At 46.7% G+C, this 21573-nt stretch overlaps 1 protein-coding gene across 1 annotated transcript; it reads left to right on the top strand.

Moving 5' to 3' along the window:
* Nucleotides 1-1212: 1212 nt before the first annotated feature.
* LOC141200128 (forkhead box protein I1c-like) lies at nt 1213-11310 on the top strand. The gene is made up of 4 exons (XM_073663269.1): nt 1213-1532; nt 6658-6692; nt 9892-10392; nt 10829-11310. The coding sequence occupies exons 1-4, from the start codon at nt 1213-1215 to the stop codon at nt 11308-11310; spliced, it is 1338 nt and encodes a 445-aa protein (XP_073519370.1).
* Nucleotides 11311-21573: the final 10263 nt, after the last annotated feature.

Here is a 21573-nt window from a genome sequence, read left to right as displayed (position 1 = left end):
ATCGCTCAACACTAGTCACAACAAATGCCCTATAAATACCCCCCTTATTGCACTGACCGCCCTGGGTCACGGACCGGGCCAGCCACCGTGATATCCCCCGCAAGCAGCCACAAGGCCCGGCTGCCGAGTACCCCACGGCCCTGGGGGCGAGTCAGATCTTGGTGTCACGAACAGGATGCAAGACCAGCCTGTTATCAGCGGGTATTGTGTGCCTAAGGACTGTTTTTCTACATTGAATGCGGCGTCCGCCCCAGAAGAACGGGCACCATTATGTGCATACTAAAGGACAACAAAATGGAACCTCTCATCGTGGGCCGGGTCCCAGAATGGCGCCAAAAGCCTTCCCTGCCCCTTGCAACAGTGACTGTCCGCATAGATGTGTCCGTCACAAGGAGTGACCGACAGCAGATCGCCATGGGACCGCCCCCAAAAGAAGAGAGGAGGCAGAGAGAAAGAATGGAGACAGGGTGTGGTCTCCACCCGTGTAGCCAGACCGCACCCGGCAGCCGAGATGGAAGCCCGCAAAAGCCCAGCCTACGCCTCTGGTCTGCCACAGCACCAAGTAATCCCCCTCACCCAGGAGAGGAGAGAGATGTGGAAAAGTTGTCCCCGGAGGACTGGAGTTCCTCCAGAGTGAGGTTCTCGAGCTGGGCCAACAGGTGGCGCGAGCCCAGCAAGCAGCGATCGCAAAGTGGAGAAGCGAGCTGCTGCAAAAGCTAACAGCACAGCGGAATGTGACACCAGACACCGGCAGCGGCAACCCTGCCCCGACAGAGCCTGCAGAGGATCAGGAGGCCGCATGGAGTACAGGAGCAGGTAGGAGCATATCCCCAGTCCCGGGCGCTGCCAGTGCCAACCTGCTCCTGGGTCTTTTCCCCCAGCCCCTGCCGTATGCTGCGACTGCTGTACAGCCCAGAGCCTCCACCCCTGGGCGCGGAACTCAGGAACCCTCCACCTCCGAGCGCTGCACCGGAGGATCACCTATATAGTGCCCTTCCGGAACCCCTGATCCCCGGGCGCTGAAGCCTCGGGCCTACTGCTGGAAGCCCTCCCCCCACCTCCGCCACTAGAGTGGCTTTACGGCGCGCCGGTCTTTGACTGGTCCGCCCACTTTTAGGATCAGCAGCCGTGCCCACTCCTTCCAATACCAGCGCCCCCGGTTGCCAGCCACGGGGGAGAAGAGTTATGCTGGGACAACTGGGGGGAGACCTTATGGGGTTCTCCCAGGAAACCGAGTCCGCCGCCCGGCAGAGGAAGGAGTTCTGCAAGCGGGAGCTCAAGCAATTAGAAAAAGAGCGGCGTGCCCGGCAAGCACCCAGTGAGCGCCTGGAGGCCCGTGACAAGGCCACCAAGGCACAAGTCCGCCAGGCGGAGACAGCCCACCCCAGCAGCCGCGAAGAGGGCCTCATCATAAAGTTCAATTTAAAGGCTGGGTGGGGATTCATCAGCAGTGACGAATTTAACAGGGACATCTTTGTCAACTGGTGGGATGTGGAGCCCGAGTTGGAGGAAGGCCTTCCCGACCGGAACCTGTATCCGGGAGTTCGTGTCACGTTCACCCGGCACCATGGTGAATGTGGCTGGTATGCCCTTGCATGTGTACCATGCTGGAAAGGACGCACCCCTGCAGGAAGTCCCTCGTGACCCGGCTGGGTCAGGGAAAAATGAGGAATACCCCAGGCGGGGTCCCCAGTACTAGGCGTAGTATTGGGACTAAATGTATATAATCACCCGTCAGGGTGCTGTTTGAGTGTTGCAGTTTGTTTTATTATGTTTTTAAAAAACAGAGTAGAGTAAAAAGACATTAGGGACGAGGACAGTGATCTACCTACAGTACAAACTTTCCATTATAAATAGGTCAGCACTTCTTAAAGTGCACCTTATTGGTTTTATAGTAACGTGTTAGGAGGGCGGTTGCAAACAACTTTAATATAATGGAACGCAACCGACCCTGGGGTCCGCGATGCAGCCAGGTGGACTGCTGCCGAACACTTTCCAGGTGAAAAGGAAAGCAACCAACTTAAATGATAAACCCTTCCGTGTAACTGCACACAGGAACGGGTATAGCGGTTCGCTCAATCTCCGTTAACAGCACGGGAGATGTGCGACCGGTAAACTATCTGTAGCCTGTTACTACACAAGGACTACTCTGGCGGCGCTAGGATGCATGTGTGACTACGCCGACGGTACACGTGCCTCCAGCCGGCGTGCTACCGGACTGAAGGGTACTGCTCCATGTGGCAGACAGGCGATAGCCGTGGATAGGACGTCTGCACACTGCTCGGGGTGTTAGGGGACCCCTTAAGCTGAGCCAGGCTGCAAGACGAAGCTACCTGCCTATTTCCACTAGCCTGCCTATGGGAACTAAGTGGAACACAGTTGTCCACACAATAGCATCACTTGCTCAATGATCAGAGCACGCCACCATGTTTGTGGGCGGACCTTTTAAAGACTAAGCCCAGCCCACCGATGCGCCATTGGTGACGCCACCCGTGGACTAATCAGGTGGTGTCAGGTCACCGGTTCAGGTGGTTGCCAAACCACCAATCGCGATCCGCCAGGTCACGGGCATGCTCAGTGCGGCAAATCCTGGACTAAGACTCTAAAAGCAGTCTCCCTCCGCAACTTATGCTCAACATTGCTAGACACAAACACCCAAGAAACAATCTGTACATCTAGTGGACCAGGTATGCACTGGGGCTGATGACGATGCTGAGTAGCTTCAGGCCCAGCTGGACCAGAATGGGAGACCACAGAAGGCTCTAGACCCATTTCAAATCCAGCAAGAGCCTGACACCTAACAGTAATGACCATTACCTCAGAACAAAAACCCATTTGGCATGGCCGAAGACAAGATCAAGGATTAGATCACCTGCTGCCATGCTCAGGGCCTACGTTGAGGGTTTGTGGATGGGTACCTCATGCTGCTACTGGTGCAGGAACTCATGATAAAATTTTTATATGAAAAGTGCTCTTATAATGCTTTACAATATAACTGTTAGGCACCCGGCAGTTGCTGGATCTGAAATGGGTTCAGAATTATCTGTGGATCCAGTGGTCTCCAATTCAGGCTCAGCCAAGGCTGATTTTGCACAGCACCGCCATCGGTCCCAACGCCTAGCTAGTGCACGACATGTGCAATCTGTATCTTGGGTGTTTGTGCCTAGCACTATGAAGTATAGGTTGCGGAGGGAGTCAGGGATCCGGCAGCCTAAGTCCAAGATGCATCACACTGAGCATGCCCGTGACATGGCGGACCATGATTGGTGGTTCAGGAACCTACTGATCCAGTGACCTGGCACCGCCTGATTGGTCACAAGTGATGTCACCAATGGTGCGACAGTGGGGCAGTGCTTAGTCTTTAAAAGGCCCGCCCACAAACATGGCGGCGCGCTCAGATCATAGAGCATGATCCTGGTGTGTGGATGTCTGTGCCCCACGTGTTGTTTCTGCTAGGCAGGTTAGCTCCATAGATGCAGGCTAGTGAAAGTAGGCAGGTAGCTTCGCCTTGCAGACTGGCTCTGTCAGTGGGGGTCGCCTTACACCCCGAGCAGCCTCCAGGACCACGTGGAGAAACACTCCTCTGTCCGGTAGCACACTGGCAGAGGGCACGTACCCGTCGGCGTGAGTCACACGCATCTTAGCACCAACTCCTACTGCGTAGCGCCTGTATCGAAGACAGGGCTACCGCATTTTTCCCGGTCGCATGTCTCCCTGCGGTTCTTGGAGATTGTGTGAACCGCTGAAACCCACTCCATGTGCTTTAACACGGAGTGGTTTTTCAGTTAAGTAGGTGCTATCCCGGTCACTCTTCTTCCGTGCAGTTAACAGAGATAGAGCGAACCGCTATACCCATTCCTGTGTGCAGGAACACGGAAGGGTTTAACATTTTAGTTTGTCGCTTTCCTTTCCACCCCGGAAGTGATCGGCAGCAGTCCTCCAGGCTGTTTTGCGGATCCCAGGGTCGGTTGTGTTCCATTTTATTAAAGTTGTTTGCAACCGCCCCCTTAACAGTAACATTTAAAGTGAAGTGCCTCCCAAAAAGGGAAGAAATGTTAGATTTTATAATGTTATATGTGGATGCATCTTAAAATTTGCATGTCATTTATAATCTGTTTTAGTCTGTTCCAGCGGGCGTGCTGTGTTTTACCAGGAGGGAATGTGGCGCCCCTGAGGGTTCGGTCGGCACAGAGGTACTGCACCTCAAACAGAGGTGTGGTGTCTCCCTTCTCTCAGGTAAGGAAGGAGTGCTGCACGGAACCCCAACACCTACAGTATATCCAACACTAGACTGCTCCAGGCCAGCAGGAGGGGCAAGACGCAATGTAGTTTTCAGCTGAGCCCTGCCCCTGGCTGGAGTGGGGGGAACCCAAAGGTAATGGGGAACCAGTAGTGGGTGTGGGTGGAGAAAGTAGTTTAGGGGAGCATCCATACAGTAGATATATAAAGGGAAGCAATCTTAGTTCAGAGACAGTACAGTTCAGGGAGTGAGGACAGTCAGTCCAGGAGAAGAGTCTCTTCAGGAGCTCTGCTCCACAAGCAGGGCCTAGTCTCGGAGGCCCAGGAGGGGAGCAGAGAGTAAGCTCCATTCTGCAAAGAAGGGATCCTAGGGGGTACGGCGAGTGCAGGTAGAACCCGTACACCCCGAACCTGCCAAGTGTCAGGAGGATCTAGGCCGCAAGAAGGGGACCGGCCCCTGGCCCAGTCATGCAGCTTCAAGCCTCGGCTGGAAAAACCGCAGGCTTCTGACTTCTATAGCCAGAAGCCAAAACCCCACTCCATTCCAAGTAAGGTCAAGCAGGTCTGAGCAACTCCGATGGACAGGGGGGACCTCATAGCACCCGAATAGGATTCACAGTGGGAAGAGCAGGGCAGGAGAGAGAAAGACCCAGCGTGAAGTCAGTCTAGAAAGGTAAACAAGGAAGTGAGGTTCTGCCAGGCACTCCCAAGTTGTCTGAGGAAGGACTGAACCCCTGTCCGGTGAACACAGTGCGACGTGGGAGGCTTGCACCAGTACAGTGCACCTGTGGACTGTCAAAGAACTGTGAGTAAATCTTGGATGACTGCACTGTACTGCCTGGGTCCCTTTCTTTCGCCGGCACCATTTCCCTCCCTGCACTACAATGCCCAGCGCGCCTCCATTCATTTACACTGCCCTGAGGCTTGCTCCACCTGTGGGGATCCGTTCCATCTCAGTGTACTGTCGCAGCGCAGGTGATCCTCACCAGGCACCACAGGTGGCGTCACGACAAATCCCCTATAAATACTCCCCTTATTGCACTGACCGCCCTGGGTCACGGACCGGGCCAGCCACCGTGATATCCCCTGCAAGCAGCCACAAGACCCAGCTGCCGAGCACCCCACGGCTCTGGGGGTGAGTCAGCAGCATGATTAAATGTTTCTTGATTCTTTTAATGGTTGGTAAAAATAAACAAACAATATTCTCAACTCGCCTCTCACCAGTACTAATGCCACTACTCCCTGCACGGTACTCTGCTGAATCGTTTCTACCTATCTCTTCTGTCTTTACTTCCGTTCCCAGTTTTTGGGCTTCAACTAAAATCATTGCATTATGTGAGGCCTACTATGTTCCCTTGAAGCCAAAGATTGCGTACAACTGAAAACAGAAGAGAAGACTGGAGCAACAGGGGGAAGCAGACCGGAGGAGGACTGAGTAGGAAGTGAGGGGCGAGGTAAGCATAATATTTTTTGACAGCTCTGTTCATACTGTCGGGGAAAAAGAGAATATATATATTTGTAACTTTTATACTTTTGTAACTTTTATACGCTTTTTTGCTTATGTACTAACCACCATTTTGTGTCATATAACAATAAGCTTTCCTTGCTACGTATTACTCAAATCGAAACTTAAACTAAGACAGTTCCAGTGTTGCCAAGACTTATTTCAGAGAAACGAAACAAGATTATAAGCTGACGGCTGCAATATCTGCCCAGAGACTGAGATAAGGAGATGTGGACCAATCAGGAGTGGCCAGACACTGGACTTTCATGGCTTACCCCGCCCCGGACAACCCCTTTCCCCTCCCCATTATGTAGTGTATTTAGTTTTGTGTATGTAGGAATAAACACAGAACATTGCTGAGAACGTTGTCTGTAGTAGTCTTTTGAGCATGCTCTGAGTTTGAACCAGCTTGTTGTCTGACTCATTCTTTGAATGGTTGACCCATGCTCATAGTTTGAATTTGGAGTGACTGGAGGACGAGTGGAATGTCATCACGACCCCCACAATACTTCTCTGTGGTGTGGGGAAATCTTCGAGCATAATAAAAAGCTTTTAGGAGCAATTGGATTTGTAACATATAAATTTAATGCATACTTAATTTCTCAGCCAAACTCAGGTGAATCTCGCAAATCGAATAGAATCTCTAAAATGTTCATATAATATCTATGCACTTACAAATTTATGGGCCTAAACTTCTAGCTCAGAGTTTTTCCTTTGTCTCTGACTTTTCTGAAGTCTTGGATTGGTGAAATCAAGGGTTCTCTTATTTTTCAATGTGAAAAGAAGCCTTCCATTAATTTTGTAGCAAAGTAAAAAAGATTTCAGCATGCTCAGCTGTCTGTCACTACACACTCCACCACTTACACTATTTGTTTTGCTATTAGACCCCCTGACACTTTTGCTTTTGTTTCCAGTCTGGAAGGTGGAGAGAAAAATAATGTTCTCAATTGTGAGTCAACGAGTGACAGTAAATCTCTCTAGACTGTTTACAGAACTTTTCAGTTCCTGGCTTCTTCCTTCTGAGCAGACTGTGACGTAACAACTGTGACTATAGGAGAGAATATAAGAACATTTGGATTGGATATTATACTCAGGAGTATCATCTAAACCTTGTGGTTTAGATCCTGATCACTATGAACTTTTCTTTGTTTCTGAGGACAGTTTTATTCTTTGATAATTACAAACTGATTGAATCAAATGTTACATTATACTATGGGTCCCTTGAGAGATTGGGTCCATTGGGGTTTGGTTCACCCCCTTTACAGAAATCTTCTGTACATAAGATCTAAATTAGTAACAATGGTCTTGAGAACAAACCCTTAAGGTACCGTCACACTTAGCGACGCTGCAACGATCCCAACAATGATACGACCTGTCAGGGATCGTTGCTGTGTCGCTATGTGGTCGCTGGTGAGCTGTCATACAGGCAGGCTCACCAACGATCAAGGGAGCAGCGACATCGTGGAAAGAATCGTTCCACGATGTCCTGCTCCTGGTTACGAGCCTGCTGAAGCAGGAGCAGGCTGGTAACTATCGTAAACATCGGGTTACTAGGGGCACACGCGCACCTAGTAACCTGCTGTTTATCATGGTTACCACTCTGCTACAGTGAGCGGGAGGTTACCGCTCACTTTAGCAGGCTCTTAACCATGATAAACAACGGGTTCCTAGGAGTGCGTGCACCCCTAGTAAGCTGATGTTTACCATAGTTACCAGCCTGATCGCTGCTCCCGCTGGTCACACACAGCGATGTGTGCTGACCAGCGGGAGAGCAACGACCAAAAAATGGTCCAGGACACTTTGCAGCGATCAGCGACCTCACAGCAGGGGCCTGATCGCTGCAAAGTATCACACATAGCGACATCGCTGGTGAGGTCGCTGTTGCGTCACCAAAACCGTGACACAGCAGCGATCTCGCTAGCGATCTCGCTATGTGAGACGGGGGCTTAAGACATTGGGGCAAGTCTTCTGATGAGCTGAAGGAGAAACCATCCGGCTTTATAAACAGAACGTTTCCACTTGTTTAGAAAAGGATTTATAAAACTATTAGGAATTTTAATAAAAAAAAGTAGTAATAAAAGTAGTAGTGGAAGAGGAAAAATAATATCACTACAACGCAACCAATAACTTTTCCAACTATAATATTCATTATATTGCCACGATCATTACTTCACTGCTACTTGTATGACTAGTGTTAATATTATATTCATATATTTTACTTAGTCATATATTTTAATACTATACTTAAAAAAAAAAACTTTAAGAATAATAACATTAAAAGTTTTAAAGCAATAAAACATTATAATGCATATAACATTTTATTATAAAAATAAATTTCATTTTCTTGCTGTTATTAGTTATGTCTTTACATTTAATTCTTTATAAGATTTCATTTTGTTATATTTCATTTGTAGTTTTTCTTCTATATCTTAATATTTTTAGCTATGTAGGTTTTAAACATTTCTTTGCGGTATATATAATTATTGCAAACCTAGTGTATTGAGAAAAAGTCTTATTTATGTGTTTTTCTTTTATTTCATTTCATTTTATATTTAGAGGTTTTTGCTTTTTCTTTTATACTTTTACTCCTATGTATATTTTAAACATGGCTTTACATGTCATTATTATAAAATAATGTAATTCTATCTTTAGATTTGTTATTTTACTTCACTTCATTTATTTTGTTTTTTTATATATATTTTTTACGTGTATGTATATTTTAAATGTTTTACAGGTCATTATTGTAAAACTAATATATTTAAGTCATTTATCTTTTTTTTTTTATATTTACTTTTTACATGTATTTTTTACACACCATCTCTCCTGCCCCTCTGATCATTGGATGCCCTAGAACCTGACGCCCTGCTGAGAGGTTGGAGACCCCCGCCCTGTCATAGTTTACATATGAGTGAAGGGAAGAATCACAGACAACCTGTCTGAGGCAAGTGTTAAACACAACTGAATTGAATACCTTTTGTATTAGCTGTGGTCAGAGAGTGCCAATAGTATCATGGTGAATAATTCGGGTCATTCTTTATTCTCTGAAGCTTGCATGACTATAGCAGAGATGTGCATAAATTCGTTTTAAGAGTGCACTGGATTCATTCTCTTATGGCATAAATTAGGATCCATTTTCAGGATGTGCTCCCGGGGAAGATTTGCCCACTTTTCAATAAGTTGGCGGAGTTGTCCAGAAATGGTGTAAAAATAAAAAAATAAAATAAAAAAAAGATGAATATCTCATAGTATAGTGTACAATAATGATACATTGTTTAGTAATAGATTAGTCATCCAAGAAATAATCTATATTACAATATATTACGCAACATAGGAAAAAGATGCCATCGAGCCTGTACATATATAAAGTAGCTTTTATTGGATCAAAGTAAGATTGTGAATTTCATAGAGTAGAGATTTATTCATTTTGCATCTTGTGTGGCTTGACTTCCAAATGTGAAAAAAAAAGCTAATTTCAAGTGAACTGAAACATTGACAGGTAATACATGAACTCACAATGATACATACAATGCTATTCTTATTATTATAAATTTATTTTACTTAATAATTTCTCCGAATAAATGATGCTTTTAAAAAAGACACAAAAATAATAATTAATTGTTCTTGCCAGTTAATAGAATAATCATTATTTTGAAGGAATTTCTAGAAGTTTAGCTGCTTAACTGAACAATGTTTTGTTGTTATTTTTTTCTACATCTTATAAGCGATGTAAAAGGTAATAAGTATTTGAGATTCTCAAGGAACTTGACTTTTTCAATGTGAAGATTTGTTTTTCTACTTTCAGTTCACAGTTTTAATTCAAGTTAGGAAAAAAAAAGTCTTGAAATGCAGGTACAGAAAGATCAATAGAACAATGAATGGAAAAAAAAAGACAGATTGTTCTCTCTGGTGCCTCTTTGGTGATTAGTCCTTCACTTTACACACCCCTGTCTTTCAACTAAGACATCTAACTGGTTGTTGAAAAAAAAAAAAACGAATATGTAAAACAAACCAATCAGTGGCCTCGGGCAGGGAGGATCACTACTCCAGAGAAGTATAAAGACAGCACTCCAAATCCGTTCAGCACCTGTTCTCAGAAGGACTTTGTGTGAACCTGCCGAATAAGAGTATGAACTCTTTTCATCTTCCAGCTCATCAGAGATCTACAAACCTTCATAAGATGGCAGTATATGGTGAAAACGTCACGATGTACCCCCAGCAGAACTTTCATTCAATGCCAAGGGTGGCCAACTATGGAATTGGAGACAATTCACCATCGACCAACTCTTATTTAGGTCTTAATAGGCCTGGATATCCTTATGGAAATAACCCAAACTTGCATATGCCGCCTTCTAATGGATTCTTGACAAATTCGTCTGGTTTCAGTGGTGCAGATCAAGGTTGGTTTTCCATAGCTTCTCAGGAGGAACTTATGAAGCTTGTAAGGCCTCAATATTCCTACTCCGCACTTATTGCAATGGCCATACAAAATGCTCCAGGAAAGAAGCTGACCCTGAGCCAAATATACCAGTATGTGGAGGACTATTTTACATTTTATAAGAAGAGCAAAGCAGGATGGCAAAATTCAATTCGACACAACTTGTCTTTGAATGACTGCTTTAAGAAAGTGCCAAGAGATGAGAATGACCCAGGTAATTATATAACTACATTCATTCTAATTAATTATATATTTTTAGTCGCAATAGTATTAGTATTTGCCAATAAGTTGCCCTTGGTTTTGTATTTTACAAACAAAAATACACAGTTATCAGAAAATTCTACTGTAAGTTTTTTTTTTTTGTTAGAATTTTTTTTTTTTAGAAGTGTATTGACTTTTAGATCCAACCTCAAATAAGAATTATTTTTAATAAAATAAATCTTCAGAATGTTTTTAAAAACTTTAGACTGGTTGAATGACTAGAATTTTCCCATAAATTTTTTCAACTGTTCTATTTACTGTATCAGTAAAAATCATTTAATTTTCATAGATTTTTTTTAAATAATTTGTACTTTAGATTTGCTATATTATAATGTATATGTTTATATTTCATTATATTACAATAATATTCATTTTTTTACAATGTTTAGGCAAAGGTAATTACTGGACTCTGGATCCTAACTGCAAGAAGATGTTTGACAACGGAAAATTTCGACAAACAAAAAAGCGCAGATCAGAATCCAACACCACTGATTCTGTTACGGTTAAGAGTGAAGAAGGTTGCCCAGCTGGAGAGAGGAAAGGTGGTGATACGCCATCTATGATGACTCCATCATCCCCAGTGGTGGAAGCCTCCTCAAAAGTTCTGAACAGCGCATCTCCCACAGGAAGCACCTCTGCTCCCTGTTTGAATACATTTTTCAGCAGTATGACCTCCTCCTTGGACTCTAGCTCATCGAACAGGCCGATGACTCTGGGGTTGGTGAATGAACTCTCCCAAAGAAACATCACTGGATTCAGCAGTTCCACCTCAGGCTCCATGATGGAACCATCTGCAGATTTACAGGACACACTTCACCTTAACAGAGGCCCGTATTACAATTCTTTCACCAGCTCCCAACCTTTTTTTTAAGCACTAACTGTAAATGAGAGTGTAGAGTTATCTGCCTTGTATATAGTGGTTTGATACATTACACATTGTATATATTTGAGAGAAGGGGAAACTTATTTACTGTTTTTATTTATGAGTTTTGATATCTTTATATATATATATATTATCCAATAGACTGTATGAGTTTTTCAATAAATCATATAAAAAAAAACTAGTTTTGAATTCAACTTTCTTACTGATTGAGATTGAAAAAGAATCGAAAACAAAAGGGGTTTAGTGAAAATAAGAAAAAGGGTTCCAGTTGAAGGGATTTTTATATTTTTTGCGATCTATTTATCTTGTAGCTATGTACCACTCTCTCTATAACCTATATTATATGTGTAGCGCTGGCGTCCCTGCCCTCTGCTAGGCAGGGACGCTGCTCCCCTCACCGCTCTGCTCCGTGCCCGGCGTCCTCTCCCCGCTCTGCTGTCAGCGCGCGCTCCTGCCCGGCGTCCTCTCCCCGCTCTGCTGTCAGCGCGCGCTCCGTCCCGGCGTCCTCCTCCTGCTCTGCTCTCGGCGCGCGCTCCTTCCCGGCCCCTGTGCTTAGGGCGCGCGCGCGCGCGCTCCCCTCCTCTTAAAGGGGCCGCGCGCGCCGCCCTAAAGAGTCCCCGGCCAATGGCCGGAGGACTTCATCATATAAAAGGCACCTCCTCCAAAATGGAGGTGCCCGAGCAATGTTGTTTGCACCTGTGTCTCACCTGTGCTTCAGCCCTCAGGTCCCGTTGCCAGTTACCTGCCAGTTACCTGCCTGATTCCTGCCAGTTACCTGCCTGATTCCTGCCTGAATACTTGTTACCTGTCTGCCAGTCTGAGGTCCGACGGTCTGCCTTACTACTCCTGTCAGTCTGTCTAAGGACCAGCCTGCCCGCTCACCTGGGAGCGCATATCAGCTACCTGCCTGCTTGCCTGAGGTCCGACGGTCTGCTTTACTACTCCGGTCAGTCTGTCTATGGACCAGCTTGCCCGCTCACCTGGGAGCGCTTCTCCGTTACCTGCCTGCTTGCCAGCCCGGAGGCTCCGTTGTCACGTGCTGTGACCACCAGCTATCTCAGAGACTCTTGCCCGCTCACCTGGGAGCGCATCTCCGTTACCTGCCTGCTTGCCAGCCCGGAGGTCCCGTTGTCACGTGCGGTGACCACCAGCTATTCCAGAGACTCTTGCCCGCTCACCTGGGAGCGCTTCTCCGTTACCTGCCTGCCTGCCAGCCCGGAGGCTCCGCCGTCACGTGCCGTGACCACCTGCTATTCCAGAGACTCTCGCTTGCTCACCTGGGAGCACCCATCTACCATCTGCCTGCTAGCCTACCCGGAGGCTCTGCCATCACAGGTCGTACCTACCCCTTACCCAGAGACTGCCCTGATCACTTGCCGTATCTCCCTGTCCGTTCACCCAGAGACTGCCCTGATCACTTGCCGTATCTTCCTGTCCATTCATCCAGAGACTGCCACCCGCTCCCTTACAAGGGCCGCCCCCTTGTATAGTAGCTCAGAGGTTCCGCCTCCCGGACCCGTTACAATATGTATCTAACCTCTCGCTCTTTATATATATCATTTCTATCTATAGTGGGAAATATATTTATTTGTTTCATACAATCGTATTTCATATCTATTTCTTTCATATCTAATAATTTCATATCTATATACTTCATATCTATCTATTCTATCACATATCTATGTATTTAATATCTATATATCTCATATCTATCCATCTATTTCATATCACATTACACCAAGGGCTCCCATATTTGTATAATTTTTGAAATGTATTTTAATTTAATTAAATGAATAAAAAAAGTTTATGAATTGTCAGTTTTCAAATTTCTGAAGATCAATGTTGGCTGAAATAGATTGTGGATGCCATGTCACATTGGAAGAGCTCCTGACATGCAAAAACAGCAGAAACTCCACCTCTCGAGGAATAGAAGTCTTTCCTGTTGCGAGTCTGGCACCCACGGCTGACACTATATCCCGTTGCCTTTCCTGTGACCCTGGCGTTATATGTATTTTGGCCAACAATGGTTACTAGTTGTTCACCCTTCTCAACCCACATTACAAGGAGAACTTTTTATCTCTCCTTCTTGAGTCGTAGAGGGCTAGTAAAATGGAGATATACCAGAAAGCCATAGTCGTACAATTAGTACAAAAATTTCCATAGCTGAATGTGGCTAGTTTTGCTTTTTGTTTTCTACAGCAAGGCCTGTAATGCAGTACTACCCCTTCCCCAACAGCTATCCCTACACTAAATCGTACTGCTAACAGTGGTATTGACTAGAATAGATGTAGCCTTGATAAGGACTGTTGGTTTTAGGTTTCTGCAGCAAGGCCTGTAATGCTAACTTTCCCTTCTGCAGCAACTCTCCCAACTCTGTTTCCGGGGTACAGTGTGGCAATCATCATGTCACCGGGTCTTATATAGGCCGGCCAATCACAGTAATGCCAGAAGCCAATATGGCTATGGCATTACCGTAATTGGCATGAAATCACCGCATGTTTAGTGGCTGAAAGACAGCAAAATATGTGGTGCGGGTACTTGAGCACTTGGGATACTCGATCGATTACCGAGCAGTGCCCGGCACACTCTCTCATCACTAGATATTATACCTTGGAGTAACATACGATTCTTGTGGTTTAGATCCTGATTACCATGAACTTTTCTTTGTTTGTGAGGACAGTTTTATGCTTTGATAATTATAAACTGATTGAATCAAAGGTTATATTATCTTATGGACCCATCGAGAGATTGGGTCCATCAGGGTTTTATCCCTTTTACAAAAATCTTCTACACATAAGATCTACATTAGTAACAAAAAAATTGATAACAAACCCAAAGACATGAGGGCAAGTCTTCTGATTAGGTGAAGGAGAAGCTGCCCTGTATTATAATCAGATCCTTTCCACTTGTGAAGAAAAAAGGATTTATAAAAATTAGCAATTTGATAATAAAAACAGTGATAATAAAAGTAGTAGTAGAAGAGGAAAAATAATATCACTACAATCCTACCAATAAGTTTTCCAACTATAATATTCATTAAATTGCCATGATCATTACGTCACTGCTACCTGTATGACTAGTGCTAATATTATATGTATTTATATATTTTAGTTTATCATATACTTTATTACTATAGGTAAAAAAAACTAAAGTTTATGAATAACAACATTAACAGTTATAGGGCAATAGAACATTATATTGCATATAACAATATTTTATCATAAAATTTAATTTCTTCAATGTTGTTGGTAATTTCTTTATATTTAACTAGCTATTGAACCCGTTCTACACCCGGGTGGCGAGCATTTTTATTGGTATATGGTCTCCCATGCTGGTATGTGCTGCCCCCCTCCTAGTATTTGTGCTGCCCCCATCCTGTCCCCACCATCATATACTGGTATGCATGGCACCCCTCACCCCCAATCCTGGTATGCGTGGCACCCCTCATCCTCATCCTGGTATGCGTAGCACCCCTCATCCCCATCATGGTACGCGTTGCACCCCTCACCCCCCCAATCCTGCTATGCGTGGCACCCCTCATCCCCCCAATCCTGGTATGTGTGGCACCCTTCACTCCCCCCAATCCTGGTATGTGTGGCACCCTTCACTCCCAATTCTGGTATGCGTGGCACCCCTCATCCCCCCAATCCCGGTATGCATGGCACCCCTCATCCCCCCAATCACGGTATGCGTGGCACCCCTCATCCCCCCAATTCTGTTATGTGTGGTACCCCTCACCCCATTCCTGGTATGTGTGGTACCCCTCACCCCAATCCTGGTATGTGTAGCCCCCGCATCCCTTTCACGCTGTAGACACATCCAAAAAAAATAAAACACTTATACTCACCTTTCTTCTCTGTGCTCCAGCGCTGCTGTGTCCTGTTCTGCCAGAGGCCGGGGAGGAGCACTGCGCCAGAGCACCACGCTGTCCGGCGCCATTTTGCTGAAGACACTGCAAATGTGTCTTCAGTAAAATGGCGCCGGATAGCGCTATGCGCATGCGCCGATCAGACGCCTCATTCCTGCCCCGGTCTCCGGCGAAGAGAGGCGCCGCGGCAACGCTCCTCCTGGTCAGGTAAGTATGGCGCCGGAGATCGCGGTATGCGTTCAGTGTCTACACATACCGCAATCTCCGGCGCCATACACCTCCTCTTATCTGTAATGGCTCCATGCATTCTTCTGTCTGGAGCCAGACTGCGTGTCACGCATGCGCAGTCTATAAAGGCTTCAGTCAGAGGGACGCATCCCCGGTTATATTATAGATTATTCTTAAGCTAATATATTTAATTCTTTAAAAGATTTCCTTTTTTGTTTCTTTTAGTTTTTCATCTCTTTTTTAAAATTTTTAGCTGCGTATGTTTTACACATTTCTTTGCGGTATATGTAATTATTGCAAACCTAGTGTATTAACCAAAGGTCTTATTTATTTCTGTGATTTTCTTTCATTTCATTTCATATTTGAAGATTTTTGCTTTTACATTTACACTTGTACTCATATGAATATTTTAAACGTCTTTACTTGTCATTTTTATAAACTAAATGCATTTCTATTTTTATATTTATTTTCATTTATATTTTTTATATATTTTTGTAGCATCGGCGTCTCTGCCCCCTGCCAGGCAGAGATGCCGTCCCCCTTACCGCCGCCGTCCTGCTCCGGCGCCTTCTGGCCTCCCTGCTGCTGCTGCTGGTGCACGCTGCTTCCCTGGTACTGTGCTTAGGGCGCTCGTGCGTGCGTGCGCTCCCTCCCACTTAAAGGGGTCACGAACGCCATCCTAAAAAGTTCCTCACCAATGGCCGGAGGCCTTTCTCAATAAAAGGCACCTCCTCCAATATGGATGTGCGCTTGCAAGGTTGTTGCTCAGTTATGCTAACTTTGCTTCAGTCCTCAGGTCCTCTGCTAGTCAGTCCTGTCCGCCAGTCTGTTCTTCAGTCCAGTCTGCCAGTCTGACTACTTTCCAGCCCGACAGTCTGCCTACAGTCCAGTCCGCCAGTCTGTCTATGGTCTCTGCCCGCCTGCTTACCTGGAAGCACCTGCCTGTCACCTGCCGTGCCTGCTTGCCTGCTTACCTGGAAGCACCTGCCTGTTACCTGTTGTGCCCGCCAGCTTGCCTACCTGGAGCACCTGTCTGGCTATCGGAGCCACTGGGAATCTAATTTCTCAGGCACTTGTGGAGCGGTATCAGATTCCTACCAAACGTCTGGCCGAACCATTGGCAGTCGCTTCCGTGGATGGGAGACTCCTTCGAGAAACCATCTTGCTCGTCACAGAGCCAGTAACCCTACAGGTGGGAATGCTGCACTCGGAGAGGATCTCCTTTCATGTACTATCTGGACTCTCTCACTCCCTATTGCTAGGTCTACCCTGGCTACAGAGACCTGAACCCGTCCTGAATTGGCAATCTGGCGAGGTGCTCCTTTTGGGGCTGGATTGCCATGAGACTTGCCTGGTTTCGGTTCGTCCAGCTCGACCTCAGTCTTCTCCGGATAATCTACCTGGTCTGCCGGCACCCTACTGGTCCTATGCAGACGTCTTTGACAAGAAGGAAGCTGAGACTCTACCACCCCATAGGCCGTATGATTGCCTAATCGACCTGGTACCCGGTGCATCTTCTCCACGCAGGCATATCTACCCCTTGTTGCTGGCTGGCTGAGACACGGGCAATGTCTGAGTACATTGAGGAGAATCTTGCTAGGGGATTCATTCAGAAATCTACTTCCCCGGCCCGAGCAGGATTCTTCTTTGTTAAAAAGAAAGATTGCCCACTACGACGGTGTATCGACTACAAGGGCCTAAACCAGATTACCATCAAGAATAAGGACCCCCTGCCTCTCATCTCGGAGTTTTTCGACAGCCTTAAAGGCGTGAGGATCTTCACCAAGCTCGATCTTCGTGGGGCGTACAATTTGGTCCGGATCTGCCAGGGAGACGAGTGGAAGACGGCATTCAACACCCGGGACGGTCACTATGAATACCGTGTGATGCCCTTTGGTCTCTGTAATGCTCCAGCCATCTTCCAGGAGCTGGTTAATGACATTTTCCGAGATCTCTAGTATTCTTGCGTAATGGTGTACCTGGACAATATCTTGGTCTTCTCTTCGGATCAGCCCACACACCGGAGGAATGTTCGTCAGGTTCTGCTAAGGCTCTGCAGAATAGTCTCTACACAAAATTTGAGAAATGTCTCTTCGAGAAGACTTCCCTTCCATTCCTGGGATATATTATCTCCGAGACCGGCCTTCGGATGGATCCCGAGGTTTCTGCCATCTTAAAATGGCCCCGAAGGGAGGGGTTGAAGGCAATTCAGCGATTCCTGGGCTTCGCAAATTATTACCGCCTCCCAACATCCCTCATTTCTCCTCCCAAACCGCTCCCATCTCCACACTCACCCGAAAGGGAGCAAATCCCAAGGAATGGACTTCCGAAGCAGAGGAGGCCTTTGTTTCCATAAAACAAGCCTTCTCCTCCGCCCCTGTGCTGCACCGTCCGGATTGCAACAAGCAGTTCTTCCTGGAGGTTGATGCTTTCTCCTCCGGAACCAGAGCGGTGCTCACCCAGAAGTCCCCGTCCGGAAGAATGGTAACATGCGCCTTCTTCTCTAAGCTCTTCTCCTCATCCGAGCGCAACTACTCCATAGGAGATCGTGAGCAGCTTGCCATCAAATTGGCGCTACCTGCTGGAAGGGGTTCTGCACCCGGTAATCATTTACACAGACCACAAAAATCTGGCCTATTTACAAAATGGCCAGAGACTCAATCCACGTCAGGCCCGGTGGTCTCTGTTCTTTGCCTGATTCTGCTTTACGCTACATTAACGCCCTGCGGACAAGAACATTAAAGCCGACACTATCACGCTCATTCCTGTCCTCCGACCAAGGATGTTGTAGATTTCGTCACGGCTTGTTCCTCCTGTGCCTGTAACAAAGTTCCCAGGCATCTTCCTGCTGTCAGTCTCCTGCCTTTATCCGTACCTTCTGCCCCATGGCAACACATAGCTATGGACTTTTTCACGGATCTCCCTGTTTCTGCTGGTTGTACTGTCATTTGGTTGGTCACGGACCGCTTTTCTAAAATGGCCCACTTCATCCCTCTGCCTGGTCTCCCATCCGCATCTGAGCTGGCTAAGGACTTCATCCATCACATCTTTTGTTTCCACGGCCTTCCCTCCACATTGTGTCTGATCTGGAGAGCTACATGTAAGCTGCTGGATATCACTCTGAATTTCTCCTGTGCTTATCATCCTCAGTCCAATGTTCAAGTGGAATGTATCAACCAGGTCCTTAGCAGCTTTCTCCGGTATTTCGTCAATGCTCACCATAACGATTGGGTTGAGCTCCTGCCCTGGGCAGAGTTCTCCTATAACAACCATGAGAATGAGTCTTCTTCCAAATCCCTGTTCTTTGTGGTCTACGGCCAACACCCCCGGATTCCATTTCCCGCTTCCGCTTCTATGGACAATCCTGCCACGGAGTCTCTGGTCAGCGAATGTTCTACTATTCGGGAGAACACTAGATCCACACTTCTTCTATCCTCTGAGCGGATGAAGAAACATGCTGATAAGAGACGCCTGGATCCTCCTCAATTCCGTCTGGGAGACAGGATCTGGCTCTCCTCCAAACATGTTCGGCTCAAAATACCATCGTATAAGTTGGGTCCGCGGTTCATCGGTCCGTTTGAGGTTCTCAAGCAAATCAATCCCGTGGCTAAAACTCCCGGCCACCTTACAGATTCCCAACTCCTTCCACGCATCTCTCCTCAAACCAGTTGTTCCTAATTCTTTTTCTGATGATCCAGGTACCACTCCAGCGCCAGTCTCCGCCGAAGACGTCTATGATGTAGAGAACATTTTGGCCACCAAAAGGATAAGAGGAAAAACCTTTTTTCTGGTGGAGTGGAAGGGGTTTGGCCCTGAGGAGAGGTCTTGGGAACCCAGGGAGAATATCCATGCCCCTCTTCTTCTTAAGGAATTTCTTGCTGGCCTAAAAAAGAGGGGGCGTAAAGCGGGGGGTACTGTAGCATCGGCGTCTCTGCCCCCTGCCAGGCAGAGACGTTGTCCTCCCTACCGCCGCGGTCCTGCTCCGGCGTCTTCTGGCCTCCCTGCTGCTGCACGCAGCTTCAATGGCACCGTGCTTAGGGCGCGCGCGCTCCCTCCCTCTTACAGGGGCCGTGCGCCGTCTGCTAGTCAGTCCTGTCCACCAGTCTGTTCTTCAGTCCAGTCCACCAATCGGACTACTTTCCAGCCCGACAGTCTGCCTACAGTCCAGTCCGCCAGTCTGTCTATGGGCTCTGCCTGCCTGCTTACCTGGAAGCACGTGCCTGCTACCTGCCATGCCTGCTTACCTGGAAGCACCTGCCTGTTACCTGCCTGTTACCTGCCGTGCCTGCCCGCATGCTTACCTGGAAGCACCTGCCTGTTACTTGCTGTGCCCACTTGCCTGCTTACCTGGAGGCACCTGCCTGTTACCTGTTGTGCCCGCTTGATTGCCTACCCGGAGCACTTGTCTGGCTATCAGCCGAATCAGCCTGCCTGACTACCTGGACCACCTGTCAGCCTGCCTGCCGTGCTCTTCCGCTGTACCGGTCAGTTCCTGTCTTCTGACCTGTGGGAGTCACCTGCTCTCATACAAGGTCGGTCCCAGAGTGGCACCAGGTCCCTCTGTTCGGTCCCTCCCTGGTTCAAGGAGTCGACTGAGCCGCCGTGCGACCTTGGTCAGGCCGAGTAGATACTTAGTCACGCCCCTCTGGTCCCTCCTTGCACCGCAGCACAGAGGTTCCACCACCCGGATCCGTAACAATTTTTATGTGAATGTATATTTTAAATATGTTTTTACGGGTCATTATTGTAAACCTAATGTATCTAAGTCATTTATTTTTTATCTTTATGTTTTTTGTTTTTTTATTGAATTTAATTTTATATTTATTTTTTAAACACCATCTTTCCTGCCCTCTGATCAGTGGATGCACTAGAATCTGACCCCCTGCAGAGTGGTTGGAGACCCCCATCCTGTCATAGTTTACATATGAGTGAAGGGAAGAATCACAGACAACCTGTCTGATGCAAGTGTTAAACACAACCAAATTAAATATCTTTTGTATTAGCAGTGGTCAGCATGTGCCAGTGGTATAAGGGTTGAAGATTTGTGTCATTCTTCTCATATGGGTGTGAATTTAGCTTTTTGCATGATCAATGGCTCTCAAAACTTTATTCACAGCTGCTGATACAGTAGCCTGAAGCTTGCAAGACTATAGCAGAGATGTGTATAAGTTTGTCTTAAGAGTACACTGGATTCATTCACTTTAATGGTATAAATTAGGATCCATTTTCAGGATGTGCTCCTGGGGAAGATTTGCCCACTTTTCAAAAAGTTGGCGCAGATGGTGTAAAAATTTTTAAAAAAAGTGTCAACTAAAAATTTGCAGCCTTTTCAACGGTTTTACACAAGAAATCTGCCAAAAACTGTATGGTGAATCAGGACAGAGCTTTTATGGGAAAATATTCCTTTAATATTTGATGGAGCATGCCATGATGATGTCAGATGCAAATGCTATGTGAATGATGCAGATTAAAATTGGCTTGCAGCCACAAAGGTGAATGGCAATTCCCTCCACATCATGCGGAAATCAGTTTCATCTGCTCTGGATATGATCATAACAACCCATAATAACCATGAGCAGCAGTCACCAGTCTCCTCTCCCAACCAGGACTGATTATGGTGCCCACCTCAAAATATTGGGCTATGTGCACACACTGAGTATTTCCGTTTCAATATTAAAAAAGCATCTGTGCAGGGCTGAGCGTACAAGTTTAAAGTGTAGTTGGGCCAATCATCCAGATGGCAGCTACCTTCACTTTATAGCCACCTTTAGGCTTGTTAGTGACGCGCCCCCTGGGCCGTGTGTGCACGCGTGTGGGTTACCCGGAGCCGGGTCTCTGGGGGTTGTAGTCTCCGTGGCGGCGACCCGGTCCCATGGCTCAGGGTGGTCAAACCAGTGGCAGTCTTTTATATGTTTTAGGTTAATGTCCGACTACGCCACCCGTGGATTGCGGTCAGGGTGTACCGTCGCTGCAAGGCAGACCGCTGAGGCTGGTGTTGTGTGCGCAGCAGAGGATGGGACAACTCCCCACGGGAGGAGTATAGCCTCAGGGCAGTGAGTGTGGATGATGGGAGTAATGGTGCACGTGTGAAGCAGGAACGACTCAGAGTCTTTGCAGTGCAGTTCACCGTCTTTACGGAAGATAAGGCAGACCCT

This window comes from Phyllobates terribilis, unplaced genomic scaffold (assembly GCF_046119375.1).
Source record: "Phyllobates terribilis strain yellow unplaced genomic scaffold, ASM4611937v1 Scaffold_1__5_contigs__length_1240528914, whole genome shotgun sequence".
Lineage (NCBI taxonomy): Eukaryota > Metazoa > Chordata > Amphibia > Anura > Dendrobatidae > Phyllobates > Phyllobates terribilis.
Note: the sequence above shows the minus strand (reverse complement) of the source record. Positions and strands in the feature narration are given on the sequence as shown.